Raw genomic sequence first — 15,523 nt, forward strand, 5'->3', positions numbered from 1 at the left:
AAGCCCTTTATATCTATCTATACTCCAGATAGAAACGTATGGAAGCTAAACCACAAGTTTTGGGCGGCTGTTAGTGGCATACTGAAATTTGATTTAAGGTTTAACCAGGAGTGGGACTCCATTTATAAAAACTAATTCGTTTCGCAAGATAACCATAATCTTTCATGCAAAGATAATTGCAACTCAACACTTGACTTGACACCTGATCATTACCACAATAAATAATTGCCGTATAGTTATCTCCTCATACAGTCAAGCGCCTCTTGGACTAAATTATGAGATAGCGAGATTTTTGCTTTGTACAGTGGAGTCCTATCTTTGTAAATTAGAACCTCAGTTAGGAGTTCAATAAAATTTGCATTTTGTTTGAAAACCACACGATTATTCTGATTTAATAAAGTAATTCCATATATACAACTAATTATTCCTTTATTTTTTGGACTGCGCCATCTAAGTTTAGGTTTGTTGCCTTAAAAATTGTTTAACGAACATTTTCCTGTTGGTTTTTTATTATTCATTTAAAGGTGAGGTATTCTTAATAAATCGACCAATCTCTTCATTTAACAAAAATGAAATTAAGAATATATACATAAAATTTATTTGATATGCTGACCTACATTACATCCATAAATATTACAGGTCGTTCAGCACCAACTTTCGTTAATTGTTATAAAACAAAAACAAATAATAACTGTTCTACAGCTTTCACGCTTGATTTTACAATGTTCTCCCACTGAATAGTACATTTTACTTCGAACTCAGATATTGATATTAGGTTGGTGAAATGTAAATATATTTATAGTGAATATAATATAATGGAACCGTAAAAAAATATAAATAATAAATGATAATGAAATGTCGCGTTATCTAAATGACATGTTACGAATTTAACTTTTAACAAAAAAGTGACAAAGCTGAATTAATACTTTAATTTTCTTGTTGCTCACACTTGCAATGGCTTCTATTTTTCACATTCCAATATCAAAATATGCTAATATTTTTCTTTGTTTTAAATTTTGAAGACAAAACTAATATTTTCAATATCATATAAAATGGTTTTCATAAACTCTTTTAATAATAACTTTTAATACAGTATCGTACATTGGATCATCACATTCTACTATTTCAACTTTGTTTTCATTTTTCATAGATTTTAGTAGATCTTCTAATTCTGGAAAATCTTTACAATTTTCCTGTCGATAAATAAAAGGCATTATTCCAGCAGCTATCATTAGACCAAGAAAATCTCTTTTAAGGAAATCTTTTTTTAATTGTTCAAATGTTATAATTTCACCTGGGTACGAATACAATTCTAGTTGTTTCACTAATGTTTCATGGTAAACTAGTAAGAGTTCTTCCAAATGGTTTTGTCTTACCTCTAAGTTTAAAGATGTTGAGAGGAAATATTGCAGATCATAGGTTGGTGAATCATAGAAACACATTTGTAAATCAACAAACCTGAAAAAGAATGACATAATTAGAAATAGCAATCTAAAAATAGGATCTTTCTTAACAAATTTCCATGAAAGATAGGGAGCAAAATTATAACATTTCAATATTGTAGAACTTATATTATTATTTAAGTTCAAGGGTCTTTTAACATTAAATATTTTCAGTATGACCGTGTCAATTTCTTTCAGAAACTGTAAATAAAGTGACTGACTAGTTTTGAAACAAGTGTGTTCTATTTCATTAGAAATTATTTTACGTGAAAACCTGTATCATTTTGGGATCACAGATGCAGTCGGCTATACGCCCATCTTGTAGAGTTTCCTAAACAAAGAGCGAGTGATTTCGGATTACCAAAAGGCCCTGACAGATCACCCTTACTCACGCAAGGCTGTTACGAGGAATAAGTTTAATACCTAATCTACATGATTACTCATTATCATTCTGAACATAGGCTTACTGTCTAGAGTAACAATAGCTTACAATCACTGGCATGCATTATTTAAAGGATACCCAATTAAAATGCTAGAATAAGGTCCTTTCTCGTAACTTCACATGACCTATTCCGAAAGAGACAATTCATTAATGAACACTGCTTTAACTTTTTAGGAATTACTTACTTTAAAGAAACTGGAGTGACTGAATCCAGACCATACTTAAACATCATATTATTAACCCAGCAGTCTCCATGATTTATTACGTTGAATTGATCGTTAGTATAGCCCATAATATTTAATACATAATCGCCTATTTTTGGCGAAAGATCTGTACGGAATTTTTCAATAATTGGAAGCCTGGAAAAATTACAGCTGGCGTTATTCTAATTTGAATATAATAATTACATATTTTAAATAATGAAGTTTAGATGAAATGAATAGAAAATTTTATTGAAATTCAGGAAGTCAGTATAATTTTGCTGAAACTGATTTTATGAACAAGTTTTAATTCAGTTCTTAAGCAATTGTTTACACACTTTTGATTTTTGATTAGTATTTTAATTTATATTCATACACTTCAATAGCTCAATTATTTATTTGTTTTAACACTAGAGAATATAAGTTAGTTTATTGAATACCAAACGGTTCCTGATATTTCTTGAATTAAATTTCCAATAACTTCGGAACCATACAAGAATGAATAGCATTCATAAGTCATGTATCTTGTCACTGATCGTTAGGCACGCGGCTCCTGTGATCTTCTTGGGAGCAGTGGCAAAACCAAAAGTGGGTAAGCGCAAAACTTACTGGAAAAAAAGGTGGGGAAGAGACAAACTCACAACTGGATGAATTACTATTTTCATCATCGTGATTCACTCCTGAGGAATGTGAAACAAAAACCCCTTCAGAGCCGTGCGAAGAGAAGTTGAAGGGGGCCAAATCAGGAACTGAAAAGTTTTTCGGGAGCAGAAAGTAAATATTTAATTTATAATTAATTGCTATTTTGTCTTAATCTGTAAAATATTATGTAAATTGTACCTTTTTTAAAACAAACGTTGTTTGTAAAAGTACATATATCCTTATTAAAATATAATTTGACCTTATGAAACACGTTGGGATGGAAAGCCAAATCGTAGCCCTGGGGGCAGGTTTCCTTTCGCACGGCTCTATAATCTGCCATTCATTTACAATCTCTTTAGAGCGGCCACATAACGCTGCATTGAGTAGGCTTGCCACAGATAACATTAGCTGTCAAGATCGTGGCAAAAAGATCCAGTTACAAGCGCCTGAAATATTATGAAATAAATTCTAAACTCATAAATGGCGTCAAAATTATGTTATAAATGTTATAAATTTTTTAAATTCCCGCCTGGACTGATTTTTAAGTTGAATTCAAAATTTCTCAAAAATTATTACCTTACTAAAAAGATTTTCCATATTTTTTTTAATTTACTAAAAAATGCGTATAACAATGCACTCATATGGGCCTATAACATATATTTTGAAATATTTTCTCACTATAATCGATTTCTTGGTGAGAATGATGGTTAGCTTACCACCAAAACCCATTTAAATGAAATGTAAGATTTTGTTTCCCACATATTTCAAAGTTCATTGTATTTTTATAATTCTAAGTTCCACGAAAATTGTAAAACCAAAAATATTACTTTACTGAGTGGATTATTTAAATCTTTCAGATTCCCTCACAGACGGTTCCAAATATTTAGTTTAAAATTTATTAGTCTACTAGTGTTAGTCTACAGCCTTTAATTGAGAATTCTCTTTAGGACAATTTAATTAAGTGCATTCGTTGAGAGAAGGTTGGATATTACTCATCCTAAAGGGCATCAGTTCAGCACAAAGTACGGTTCTGTGTGTTATATTCTATAAATTGTTGTTTAATTTATGGCTTAAATTACGAAATTGTAGAAAATTCCAAAATCGGTAGTTCTACTTTATTGAGCTAATTTTTCACATTTTTGAGACTTTTTAAAAACCGCCCTCTTCGATTTTCTCTTTAAGAAAAGTTTGTATTTGAATACTGTTTCTCATAAAATTCGTTTTGGCATTTTTAGGTGTAAGTTACAATGCACTTATTGTAAGCATTAGAATTAGGAAGCCAGTTGTGTTTGTTCACATCAGATTCTTTTTTAAGGACATTTTTACTCAAGAGTCTTTGATCGATTCGCTGAATGGTAAAGATTTAACTTTTGTAAATATGCATGTGTTCGCAGAAATATAAATATTATATAGATGTCAAATATAATTTTGAGATATCAGTTTAAACCTATTAAATAAAGATAAGGACAGGAAATATTGATATTGTCCTTTTAGTTGTTTATTACAGTGTGAATAAATTTAGTTCATTATCACTACAATATGGGTATGTTTGTTTTTATTCTTTATTAATACTATTTACTTATTTTATCTTTTTTGTTATTAATTTATTATTTATTTTTATTAAAACTGTCCGGTAGGACAGTTATATAAGGGCTGATCGTCAAAAAGTGCATATGAGATATGAGTTCATTTACCCACTCTGAAACTGCTGTACAACCAACATGATGATTTTATGTACATTTCTTTATACCAAGAAGAAATTTGTGAGAAAATTGGTGTATTTATATGTACATAAAGATTTATCTAATCTACTCAGTGCCTTCTCAGATTATTGCCAGTCTCCAAACAGCGTTCTGCTGCTGCAGACAAAACTGTCTACCAAAGGATAATGAACTGAAGAGAAAATCTTATTCAGTCTTAGACACTTTTTTGGTTCAGAGCAGACAATGGAAAAACTAAAAAAGAAAAAAATATTTAGAATTCTCAAACTTTAAATAATAAAAATTTACCATTCGGGTTCCCATCTTTTCTCCATAAGGATTAACAAAGATTCCAACACTTTATCGTAGTAATCCTTCATCATTTTTTCTGACTCATCATTTTTAAACACGTGTTTACCAAAAATATTTAGAGGAATCATTCCTTTATTCACGGCTATTACTGTTGTTGCATGGAACTTTGCTAAACTTCGCATTACAAGCAGACAATGTTCTAAATCAAGTCCTTTCCTTCTACTCGCCATAACGTAACCACATTCCTACAAACAATTCAACAAATATACAAAATATTTATTGTGAAATAAATAATTTATTCAATATAATTATTTTTTTTAAGAAGTTGCTCGATATAGAATTACAATTTTTAATACTTACTGCCAAATCACCAAAAAAAATTTGCTCATTGCCTTGAAAGCAAATAAGTTTTCCCCACATAGGGTCTGTGTAATCACCGAATTCAAGCAAAATTTCCTCCATTTTTGGAGTAACGTCTCTGAACATCTGTTTGAATTACATAATCCAATTAAAATTTTTTGAATTTAGAGTTTTTAAAAAGCAAAAACAATTTCAGCTTGCTGCACAATAGTTCAAAGAAGATAATGAAAAGAAATTCTATATAATTAAGACGATTCTCTATTTTAACATCGTTATGCATATTCTCTTGGGCCAGGGAATCACGAAAAAACAGACCAGTGTACCTTATTGCAGATTGAGCTGAGAGGAAATTAGGTCCAGTAACATTGGTATGCCTAAATTTGTTTTGAAAAAGCTTTCTCAAGTTTGTGGACATGTTCGTCGAAAGGCTGTGAGACTTAGATTAGATCCGGGTCATATTCATGTACAGTTCTACTTTTGTTGTTTTACTTGGCCCTTAACTACTTGGGCCAATTGAAACGTCGAAGAACTTGTTTCTCCTACAGTAAATAATGTAGCAGTTATTTATAATTTTTTTAGAATTTGTTGGCACAATTATTTTTCTTTTACCTTCAGAAGTTCTCTTTAGTTTTAACTAATTAATAATTTATTAGAAGATGTATAGATAAATTTAAAATAGTTTTAATACTAGCATTTATCTGCGAGATTTGTTAAAAATTAGTTTGCTTTTGTCGAAGTTTGCTTCTAGATCGTTAAACAATAGTTCATATATTATTTGTTAATATAATATTTAAAATCCCGTTGTTGATTTAGAAGAAAAGTAAAATACGTGTTTTATTAATTTTAAATACATCTGTATGCCTAAATTTAGGTTTACAGAATAAGGTTCTGCGCGGGGTCGAAGACAGGCTGGGTTGACAGTGTTTGGATTTATAATTTAGTTTGCATCAATTTCTAAAAAACAAATCCCCTGAATGCTTTACTGCTTCAACGAATTCAAAAAAATTTCCGATTTTTACTAACAGCTGTAAAAAAAAAAGAATGTAAAAAAGTGTCTCAAGAAATCATCATCTCAAAAGAAAAGTGAGATTCCAAATTTGAAGAGTTAAATAAAATTATGTGAGAGATGATTTTTAAGAGAAGTAAAAATGCTCAGAAGCCATTCTTTCAACGTATTTGCTGTGAGATATTAATTTTATATTCACTTTGGCGAATTCCAACCATTTAAATGGAAAATTGCTAACTTCCTTTTTTGATGGTTGTCTGTGTTACAAAAAAATAAAAAATAATGAAAGTAATGTCCAAATTTCACGTTTATAGCTGCAGCTCTTTGAACAAAACAAACTGAATTCAAAACATTCAGCTGCCTATAGAAACATTCATCACATAATAATGTTCACATACTTAAGATATGGATATTTAACTGAATACAACTGACCTCTGAAACTAAATTAGAATATATTTTTAATACGGTATTTTTTTTTTTTTTTTTTAAGTAACAACCATTTTATTTATTGTCTTTCTCACAAAAGGAATCATGTGAAGTGTTTTTAATTTAATTTTAACAAAAAACTTTATTGCCAAAGTAAAATTATATATTGCATAAATGCACCCTGAATATGCGAGACGCCAGATTATTGGCCTTGACAGAGCGCTAATTATTTGTATGCAGGTTTCGGCACTGCATTGATCAAACAATACATTTATGAAGAGTAAAGTCGACCTACGCAATTAGAGAGTTATTAAAAATTAATCATAACTATTTAAAAAAAACTTACTGTAATCTCTCTCCCAAAAAGACCCATTTGTTTCACCATATCTTGATGATGTTCGGTAGGTGGTAAGGTTTTCATTATCAAAGATATCTTTATTTGTTTACCAGATTTCAATATGGCCATAAATTGAATCCTCTTTATATCGCTCATATAGTTATCTCCTTTTTTAGTGGCATCTTTGATTTCCTTTTTTAAAATTTTTGCGATACAATTTTCTTCGTATACTCGTTGTAATGAAACTTCTAGCCATTCCGAATTTTCCATCTTCGCACTGCTTAACTGAAAAGAAAATAGTATAGAAAATAATGTATACTACAGAAAACTGTTCAGATGTTTTACATTACTGCTTCAATATACTCATAGGTTGCTTGTATTTTTGTGTTAAAAAAAAAATCTTTTCAATGTGGGAGATTAAAGAGAATTAGAACGTTGGCTCATTAGAACAAGGAAAACTTAAGTTCCTGTAGACTGACAGTGGAGTTTGACCTTGCATTTAACAAATAGAGAACTAATAATTGTTAGTTATCTTTTTGAGAACGAGCAACACCAGTATAGAAATGCCAATGACGAGGAATTTAATAATGAGTAATTACATAAATATTTTCCCACAATTCTTTGTTTTGTTCTGCTTGCTGCTTTAAATCTAATTAATAAATACAAATATTGTATCTTTCCAAATATTTATTTATTCATATTTTTTTGTTTTATTTTATACAAAACGTTTAATTATGGAAAACAAAAAAAAAAAAAACGTCGTACTGTTTCCTAAGGCTTTGTTTTAAAACTAATTTTATAGTTTGTTGTCTACAAATTTAAGACGTTGTGAATTATCATCCATGAATATTCATCTTGAAGTCTACCAAGTTAGGAAATTTTCATATCAAATATTAACATCAGCTCTAATTGTCATTGGTTCATTTACTTCAATTTGTTTAATCAATTATTTTCAATTAATTATTATTTTTATCAATTTATTTATTTACTGAGTAATGTATGATTGGCAAAGTTTAGAGCCATTCAGAGCGAAAGGAAACTAAGCCCGCGGCTACGATTTGGCTTTCCTCCCCAACGTTTTCTACAAGGTAAATACGATAGATGACTAAAAGCGATTAGTAAATTGTAGTATTTCTTGACTACAATTTCAATTAAATTACTGGTTAAAAGTAAGTCGCCTTAGATTTAAAATAATAATAATAATAATAATGCAAAACGAACTAAGTATTATTATTTATTTTATTGATTGCCCTCCTTAGTTTTAAAGTGTTCAGAATCTTTAGACTACAGAAGACACAATTAATCCAGTAAAAAAAAGAAAAAGAAAGAGACGCAATACAAACGATCATTTCCTTCCTCTAGGGACTAAAGACCAAGGGCCAAACCTAACTTTAAATCTAACCACTACGTTTTAGATTTATTTTCTTTTTATAAAAACTAAAAAGCAACATACACAATTTTCAGCGTTTAAATGCCTAATTCACAAGATATTCAATTCAACTAGGGCAAGGGTCGGCAACCCGCGGCTCGCGAGCCGCATGCGGCTCTTTTGTCCAAATTGTGTGGCTCTTCAGCCTGTCCAAATTTTATTGAAACGAATGAAAATTCCATTTATTAAAGGTATTTTTTCAAAAATAATTTTAAATGCGATAGGTTCGAAATTGAATAGAATTATACAATATCAATATAAAGTACTCGATTTATATTGTAAGACTGCCGCCTTTTCATTCGTTAAGTTATTATTTATTTGTTTATTTACTTTGCGATATGTGAAAATAAATATATAAAACAATTAAATGTTATTGAATATCATAAAATCATAATTTGCGAATACAAATGATCTACAGAGTTCTTTACTCTATCATCCTTGCGGCTCTTGGTAAGATTTATTTAAATTATTTAAGGAGAAAATGGCTCTCTACTTAAAGTAGGTTGCCGACCCCTGAACTAGGGTTATAATCGGTAATTTGTAAAAAACCTTGGCCATTTTTAAAAAAAATAAGGAAATCAAACCAATTTTGAAGAAAAAAATCACGGGATACCCTGCTGATTTGGTTTAAAAGGGCTGATCAAGAAAGTAGCGAAAAACAATTACCATTATTATTGACGGGGCATGATTACCTTCAGAAGCATCTCCACCGAATTGGCATTAAGGACAGCAGTATCTGTGTGCTTTGTGGAGGAGATGTTATGAATGGACCATTCCTGCTAGCATGCTCCCAACTGCAGGATGTCCGGGACAATATGCCCACGGACCCACACAAAAAAAAATTATATTTTATATTGGGCTGCCAGACGTCGCATGGCCGAAGTAGCCATTGACCGTGAAGGCGTAGGATAAAAAAACAATTACCATAAGAAATATTACCAAGGCGTAATTTAGACAGGCTGTGTCTGAATTTTAAAGGTAAATGTTTTACTACTAATGCCTTAGTTTGGAATATAATTGAATAATGCTATGGAAATCTGTCAACTCCTTGATTCCATTTCCAGATCAATATTACTGCTCGTGGCGGAGATCTGTAACTGCCAAAATGGGAATATTATAGTACAATATAAGATTAATGCACTGTCAGTTCTGCAATGATTGCCTCAATTGCAAATTACAAACCTTGATGGTTTATGTAAGCCTGGTGAAATAACTGGCCTCACTGGTATTATGTTGAAATTAAAACATAAAAAATGAAAGTGATGAACCTGAGCAAGTGATGGTTCCCAAAAGATATGCTTCAATTGAGTGATCAGCATCTCAAAGACCTTCAAGTTACCCTTCAATTGGGCTGATGAGTTGCGATCGAGTCTCTGCTAAGTTCGGGCTGGAGGTCACATTTAGCTCTTTTATATCCTTAGTATTTCAATTTGAAATAATCCATTCTTTCTTCATTGACTAAATTTATATTTATCCTACCAAATTCAATACAGAAACATTCATCACATAATGTTTACATACTTAAGACATGGGCTATTTTCTTAACACAACCGACCTGTAAATGTGTTGGTCTTCACTAACCTACACGTCATGTCTTTCTTACGAAGGAACTATGTGAACAATTTAAAATTTAATTTAAACTGTAAATTTTACTGTCAAAGTAAAATTATGTATTACTATTGATACAGAGCATAAATTATTGTTATTACAAATTGAATGCAGCCTAAGAGTAGGTGAAAAATTCTTACCGCCTTATAATGCAACTAATTTAGGCTTCATTCCTTTTCCAAATTATCCAATCTCAAAGACCATCTTATATTTTCCAACTCTTCAAGTTCAAATCCTCGATCCATTCTCACAATTCCAGATCTCTTTTCTCTGATCTCTAAATTCCCTCTCATCGTACTTCATACTTTGACGAATCTTTCCTAATTCGCGCTACTCTCTCTGGAACTCCTTACCATCATCTCTCCGCCATGCTCCTACCCTTTTTATCTTTAAATCCCTTCTATTCAATTATCTCCTTTCTACTCAGCTTCCTCCGAAATGAATTCATTTATTTCCTTAATTTTAATTCTTATTTTTGTAAACACTGCTTTTTTTTGTTTATTAAAATACAGTCCAAATCAATATGGCCTCCAATTGTTCATGTATTTATACGTACTAAGGTGACTATAATCCCTGAATCATAAATTATTTTTATTTCATTTCAACTAATCTACTATAGTATTGTTATCGTTAGTCAGTTGTCATTATTATCATTTGCATCGACTTAACGACTAAACTCAGTAAACCTTAAATGTAGTTTGAGTAAATAATAAATAAGTTTTATTAAAGCTCGAAGAGGTGTTTAAGAAGTTAAAATGGAATGATAACAACAAATATGGAATTGATGCCAATACGAAAAAGTTTACTCTTGTTAGGTTTGCTGACGACCTGGTACTGTTCGTCTAAAGAGCGAAAATTATGGAAAAAATGTTAAACGAATTGGATATTGAAGGCCGAATAGCCGGACTAAAAATTAATGAAAAAAAGACAATGATCATAAACAAACGGGTTAAAGGAAGATATAAAGTTTTCGTCCAAAACACTGAACTGATGTAGTTAGCACTGTATATCTGGGACAGTTAATAGGATTTGAAAATAGGAATGAAAGAGAAATAGAAAGAATTGCGTTATCGTGTAGAAAATATTGGTCGTTGGGACATCTAATGAAGAACCGCAATGTGCCAATAAAGAAAAAGGGAAAAATATTGGATTGTTGTGCAATGCCGTGTTTAACATATGGGTGTCAAACATGGACGTTAACAAAAAAGATAATTAATAAGTTAAAAGTGACGCAAAGGGCAATGAAAAGAACTATAATTATACCAAAATCTAATTTCATGAGTTGTAGTTTTTAGTTATACATTTGTAATGTTTATAATTGCAATTTGGGTTGCTTTAAAATTATCTGATAAATGATATCTAAAATGATAAATGTAATCAACAAATACAACTATAAGTACAATAATTGATAAAAATTCATTTCTAATATCATTTCTAAGATTGAAATGAAAGTTTTCTTTATCCAAATTAGCCGACTGAATATTAAAGTAATAATTATTGGACTATTAATTAGTAACTATTAAAGCAATTTGACCTTCAGAAAATTTGAAGTAGAGTAGAAACAATAATTAAGAAGAAAGAGAATTAAATGTGTTACTGAAATTCGGAGTTGGAAGGAAATGACGCAAGCGCCCTAATTTTCTGAAGTTTAGTTTTTCAAGATATTCTTGAACATGTAAGAGTTCCTTTGAATTCAAAGTCATAACATACATGTAAAAAAAACCTATATCTCTGAAACTTTTTTTGATTTTTTTGTTTTTAAGGGGAGGCGTTACGCTTTCACTTAAAATTCCATTTAAACAGAATTTATGTAGTTCCTAATTATTACTTTAGTTTTTACAAAGTGGTAAAATGAATCCTGAAGATTTTGGAGCATTGCAGTAAGAGGAAATCCTACATAGTAATTTTTTTTTTTTTCTTCGTACGAGTTTGCGGGGCTGGATATCCATTCCATGACATTTCAATTTAGTCAATTAACATTTGGCACTACATTAAACTAACAGCTAAAAACTTGGGTGACGTATATTCGAAAATATTATATAAGGACAGAATATTTCTGGTTGATAAAAAATAATCCACTCCAATTAAAAAAAAATGCAAAACTTTTATAAAATTTAGATTAGATAATTTTCTTTTAAGTTGTTTTTTGTCTGCTAAAAGTTCATGCGCAACTGTTTTATTCAGTTTAAAATAACGACCTGGTACTGTTCGCCTAAAGAGCGAAAAATATGGAAAAAATGTTAAACGAATTGGATATTGAAGGCCGAATAGCCGGACTAAAAATTAATGAAAAAAGACAATAATCATAACAAACGGCATCGCCACTTTTCATTTCAGCCACTTGATTTCCTAATGCAAGAGAGTGTTTTCATTTTTGTGTTCAAACGAACCTATTATAAAAAGTGGCGATGCCGTTATTTGCAGTTTGGGATCCCAAATTAACAAACAGACATTATCTACTCAGATAAGTGGTGCAGAGATTTGATAGCTCTAATTATTTTCACAATTACGATTTCATAATGAACGACTAAAGTTGAAAAGAAAAATGTTTACAAACCTTCAGAACAAAGAAGACCGGAACGCGTTCGCTGCAATACTGGTTCTTTAGTAGTACTCATGTGAAAGATAAACGTCCTTCCATCTCCCAGCACTGTTTACTATTGCCTCAATTCATACACTACGACTATGGCAAGTTAATCACAAATGATAGGCACGTTATTCATGGCTATGAAAGAGAAACATTTGTTAAATACGAAGTACAAATTTCAATTTAAAAAAAAAAAAAACATTTTAAAGGTTTTTTTTTAAAAATTAAACATTGAAAATTAGTACAGAAAAAGTAAATTCTGTCTTAACCTAATTCTGTCTTCAAAAAAAAAGAAAAGAATCTAGGTCAATTTATTCAGCTACAGCAATACACCTATTAAATTCATCAAGGCCAAAAATTTCATCTCTATTTTCTCTTCTATTTATTGAAAAAAAATTTACATTCCTCTGGAATGTTTAGATAACCAAAAAAATTATCCGCTTTTGCAACCTTTATTCTGCTTTGTAAGGATAATAAGGCGGATCAAAAAAAGTAATTTTGATACCGTTCATGGAACCAATTTTTAAAACAACTCACAAAATAAAGGAAATTAAAATTTCATGTTTCTTGTGAAAACTATCAGGAAAACATATTAAAAAACAAAACTTTTTTGACTTTTTTCGAATCAGATTTGGCTTTAAAGGTTGTACCGTTCAACAACATGAAGCAATGGAGTATGGAAGATGATAAGAAATGAATGCAGAGTTTTTTTCCCTCTCTCTCTCTGTAAAGAAGATTTGAAAATAGGATCTGAATCCATTTATAGAGTTGCGCTGAAGAAGACTGAAAAAAAAAGATAAAATTAGAGTGATCTGCTTACATGAAGAATATTGACTCTGATCTCAACGTCAGACTTATTGAATGCGCATCTTTGAAACAAAAACTCGCTTCCTACGCTAACCGTTTGAGTAGATTTTAAAGAATGAGTTGGATGTTCTTTGAGCATATTTCCTTAGAAGAGAGTACACAAGAAATCCACAGCGGACACAGGGTTGACCATTTACGAAGATCATTTAGTAAAATGAAAACTGAACAGCTTCAACGTCAATATGGTGAATGTCTCGCAAGATGTAGCCATAATAGCTGATGTTATTTGAACACTCTGATCTGAATGAAACCTTACAAGACACAATTGTATCCTCTGGCTATAATTAAGAAGAAATTATAGTAGTAAACGCATATTTATTTAAGAAGATGTTTAGTCCATACACTAAAGCTCATGTGTGTATCGTTTTTAAACCTCAAAAATATATTCTTGGGAATCAGTTCTATGGCTTTGCAATTTCACTGTATTGAGTACAACGTAATACACTCTCCAGACTATCTATTTGCATTCTAAGAAATTCGGAACATTTATAAATTAATCAAACTAACTTTTCTAAGGGACTTTTATTCCTTACATGCACCTCTCCAAATTATGCAGTTAGAATTGAATCAGAGTTCGTGTAAAGTACAAAATAGAAAAATTAACGGACAAAGTTTGATTCAGGTTCACCAAAAGAGTACAAGTAGGATATTCTTAATTTGTCAAAACTGATTGCTTCAGCTTGTTTTAGAAATTAAAATGAGTTTCATTGATTTCCTAATGCAAGAGAGTGTTTTCATTTTTGTGTTCAAACGAAATGATTGTTTCCAAATCATTAAAGACATAAGTTTATATCAGGTATTATTTTGTTTTTTGTATTTTTCAATTAATATCACTTTGAGGTTTTATAAATAAATGTATATCAACATCCCCAATGCAATCACTTAAAGGACCTCAAAATTACTTAAATAAGAATGTAAGTGCGAACTAATTGGTATAAAGCAATTAAATAAATAATCTTTACCTTTACGATATTACTTTTTGTTCGAAACTGTATGTTTCTTTTATTATTAAAAGTTGCTCATGACAACTTTGCATACCCACGTTTTTACAAGCCTTGTTTCCAAGTTGTTCTCTTTTTTTTTGTTTTGTTGTTGATATGATAAGACTGAAATACAAAAAAATTCAAGGTAATGAATGCTTCATGGCCATAACAAACTAATTTATAGAACAATTACAAATCAAGAATAGCTATTTAAAAGAAAGTGTATTTTATTAGAAAAAGGTTTTAAATGAGGATATTCTGTTTCCCTTTTGTTGTTTATATGCTGACTAACAGAGTTCAGGCGATTGAACTAGGAAACTTACGGTTTAAAAGATCAATGGCAGCTCGGTTTTTCGAACCATTTAATTATATTTTAGCAAAAAACAAAAAAAAAAAAAAAACAGAGATGCCTGATTAAAATATAATAATGGGAATACATTCCTTTACCAAATGACGTTAAGAGGTATACAACATTTTAACAAGACTAAATTAAAGCATATTAAAGTTGCAATCTATTTAGGTCAACTAATAAGCTTGAACAAAAAAACTGAAATTAGGTTAGCGATAAGTTGGGGATTGAATTAAACAATGAAGAAATCTTCAAAAATAGAAGAATAAATGTTAAGAAAAGGGGGAAATTGTGGAAAAGCTAGTTTACCAAGTTTAACTCACGGCTGTCTAGCTTGGACAATTTTAAAAAAATCCCAAATGGCTAAGGAGAGAAGTATGCTGAAAGTGATAAGAGTAAGGAAGAAAGAAATAGTTTAGATTGCATAAATTAGAAGCTTGACTAGCATGGAAAGATTCCAAAAAAATTAATGAAATTAAATGGAAATGGGCCAGAAGAGAAGAAAGATATGATGACAATAGATGGAAAAAGTTAGTGACGAAATTGAATCTAATTCAATCAGAACCAGGAAAATAGGAAGGCAAAAGAAAAGATGTTCTCACATTGTCAATGTTGCAGGAAGAGTTGAGCAAACAACTTTTATCATGCAGGATAATTTGGAAGAAGTCTATGTACAGAAAATTCAGCTTTTATTTATTTTTCGAAATTTATTTAATGTGTTCTATGTTTAGTTTGTGGCGTTTAGGAAGGAACATTCTAGACAAACATTTATTAAATATTAAAAAATAATTATTACTTTCGGTTACCATATTTTAAAAGATATATATTTTTTA

General features: G+C 30.4%; 1 protein-coding gene across 2 annotated transcripts; it reads right to left on the bottom strand.

Moving 5' to 3' along the window:
- Nucleotides 1–575: 575 nt before the first annotated feature.
- LOC141453701 (uncharacterized) lies at nt 576–14,642 on the bottom strand. 2 transcript variants are annotated; one of them, XM_074127217.1, is made up of 9 exons: nt 14,321–14,642; nt 13,142–13,274; nt 12,462–12,629; nt 9,565–9,771; nt 6,877–7,152; nt 5,099–5,224; nt 4,736–4,983; nt 2,070–2,243; nt 576–1,458 (listed from the first exon to the last, which is right to left on the bottom strand). In XM_074127217.1, exons 4-9 carry the CDS (start codon nt 9,613–9,615, stop codon nt 1,044–1,046), a joined length of 1,290 nt encoding a protein of 429 aa, XP_073983318.1. In that variant the 5' UTR covers nt 9,616–9,771; nt 12,462–12,629; nt 13,142–13,274; nt 14,321–14,642; the 3' UTR covers nt 576–1,043. The 2 variants fall into 2 exon arrangements, with proteins under 2 accessions (XP_073983318.1, XP_073983319.1); XM_074127218.1 differs by lacking the exon at nt 9,565–9,771 and having other exon boundaries at nt 14,321–14,640.
- Nucleotides 14,643–15,523: the final 881 nt, after the last annotated feature.

This window comes from Rhodnius prolixus, unplaced genomic scaffold (assembly GCF_049639745.1).
Source record: "Rhodnius prolixus isolate KJV_2025 unplaced genomic scaffold, Rpr scaffold_3, whole genome shotgun sequence".
NCBI classification, from domain to species: Eukaryota; Metazoa; Arthropoda; class Insecta; order Hemiptera; family Reduviidae; genus Rhodnius; species Rhodnius prolixus.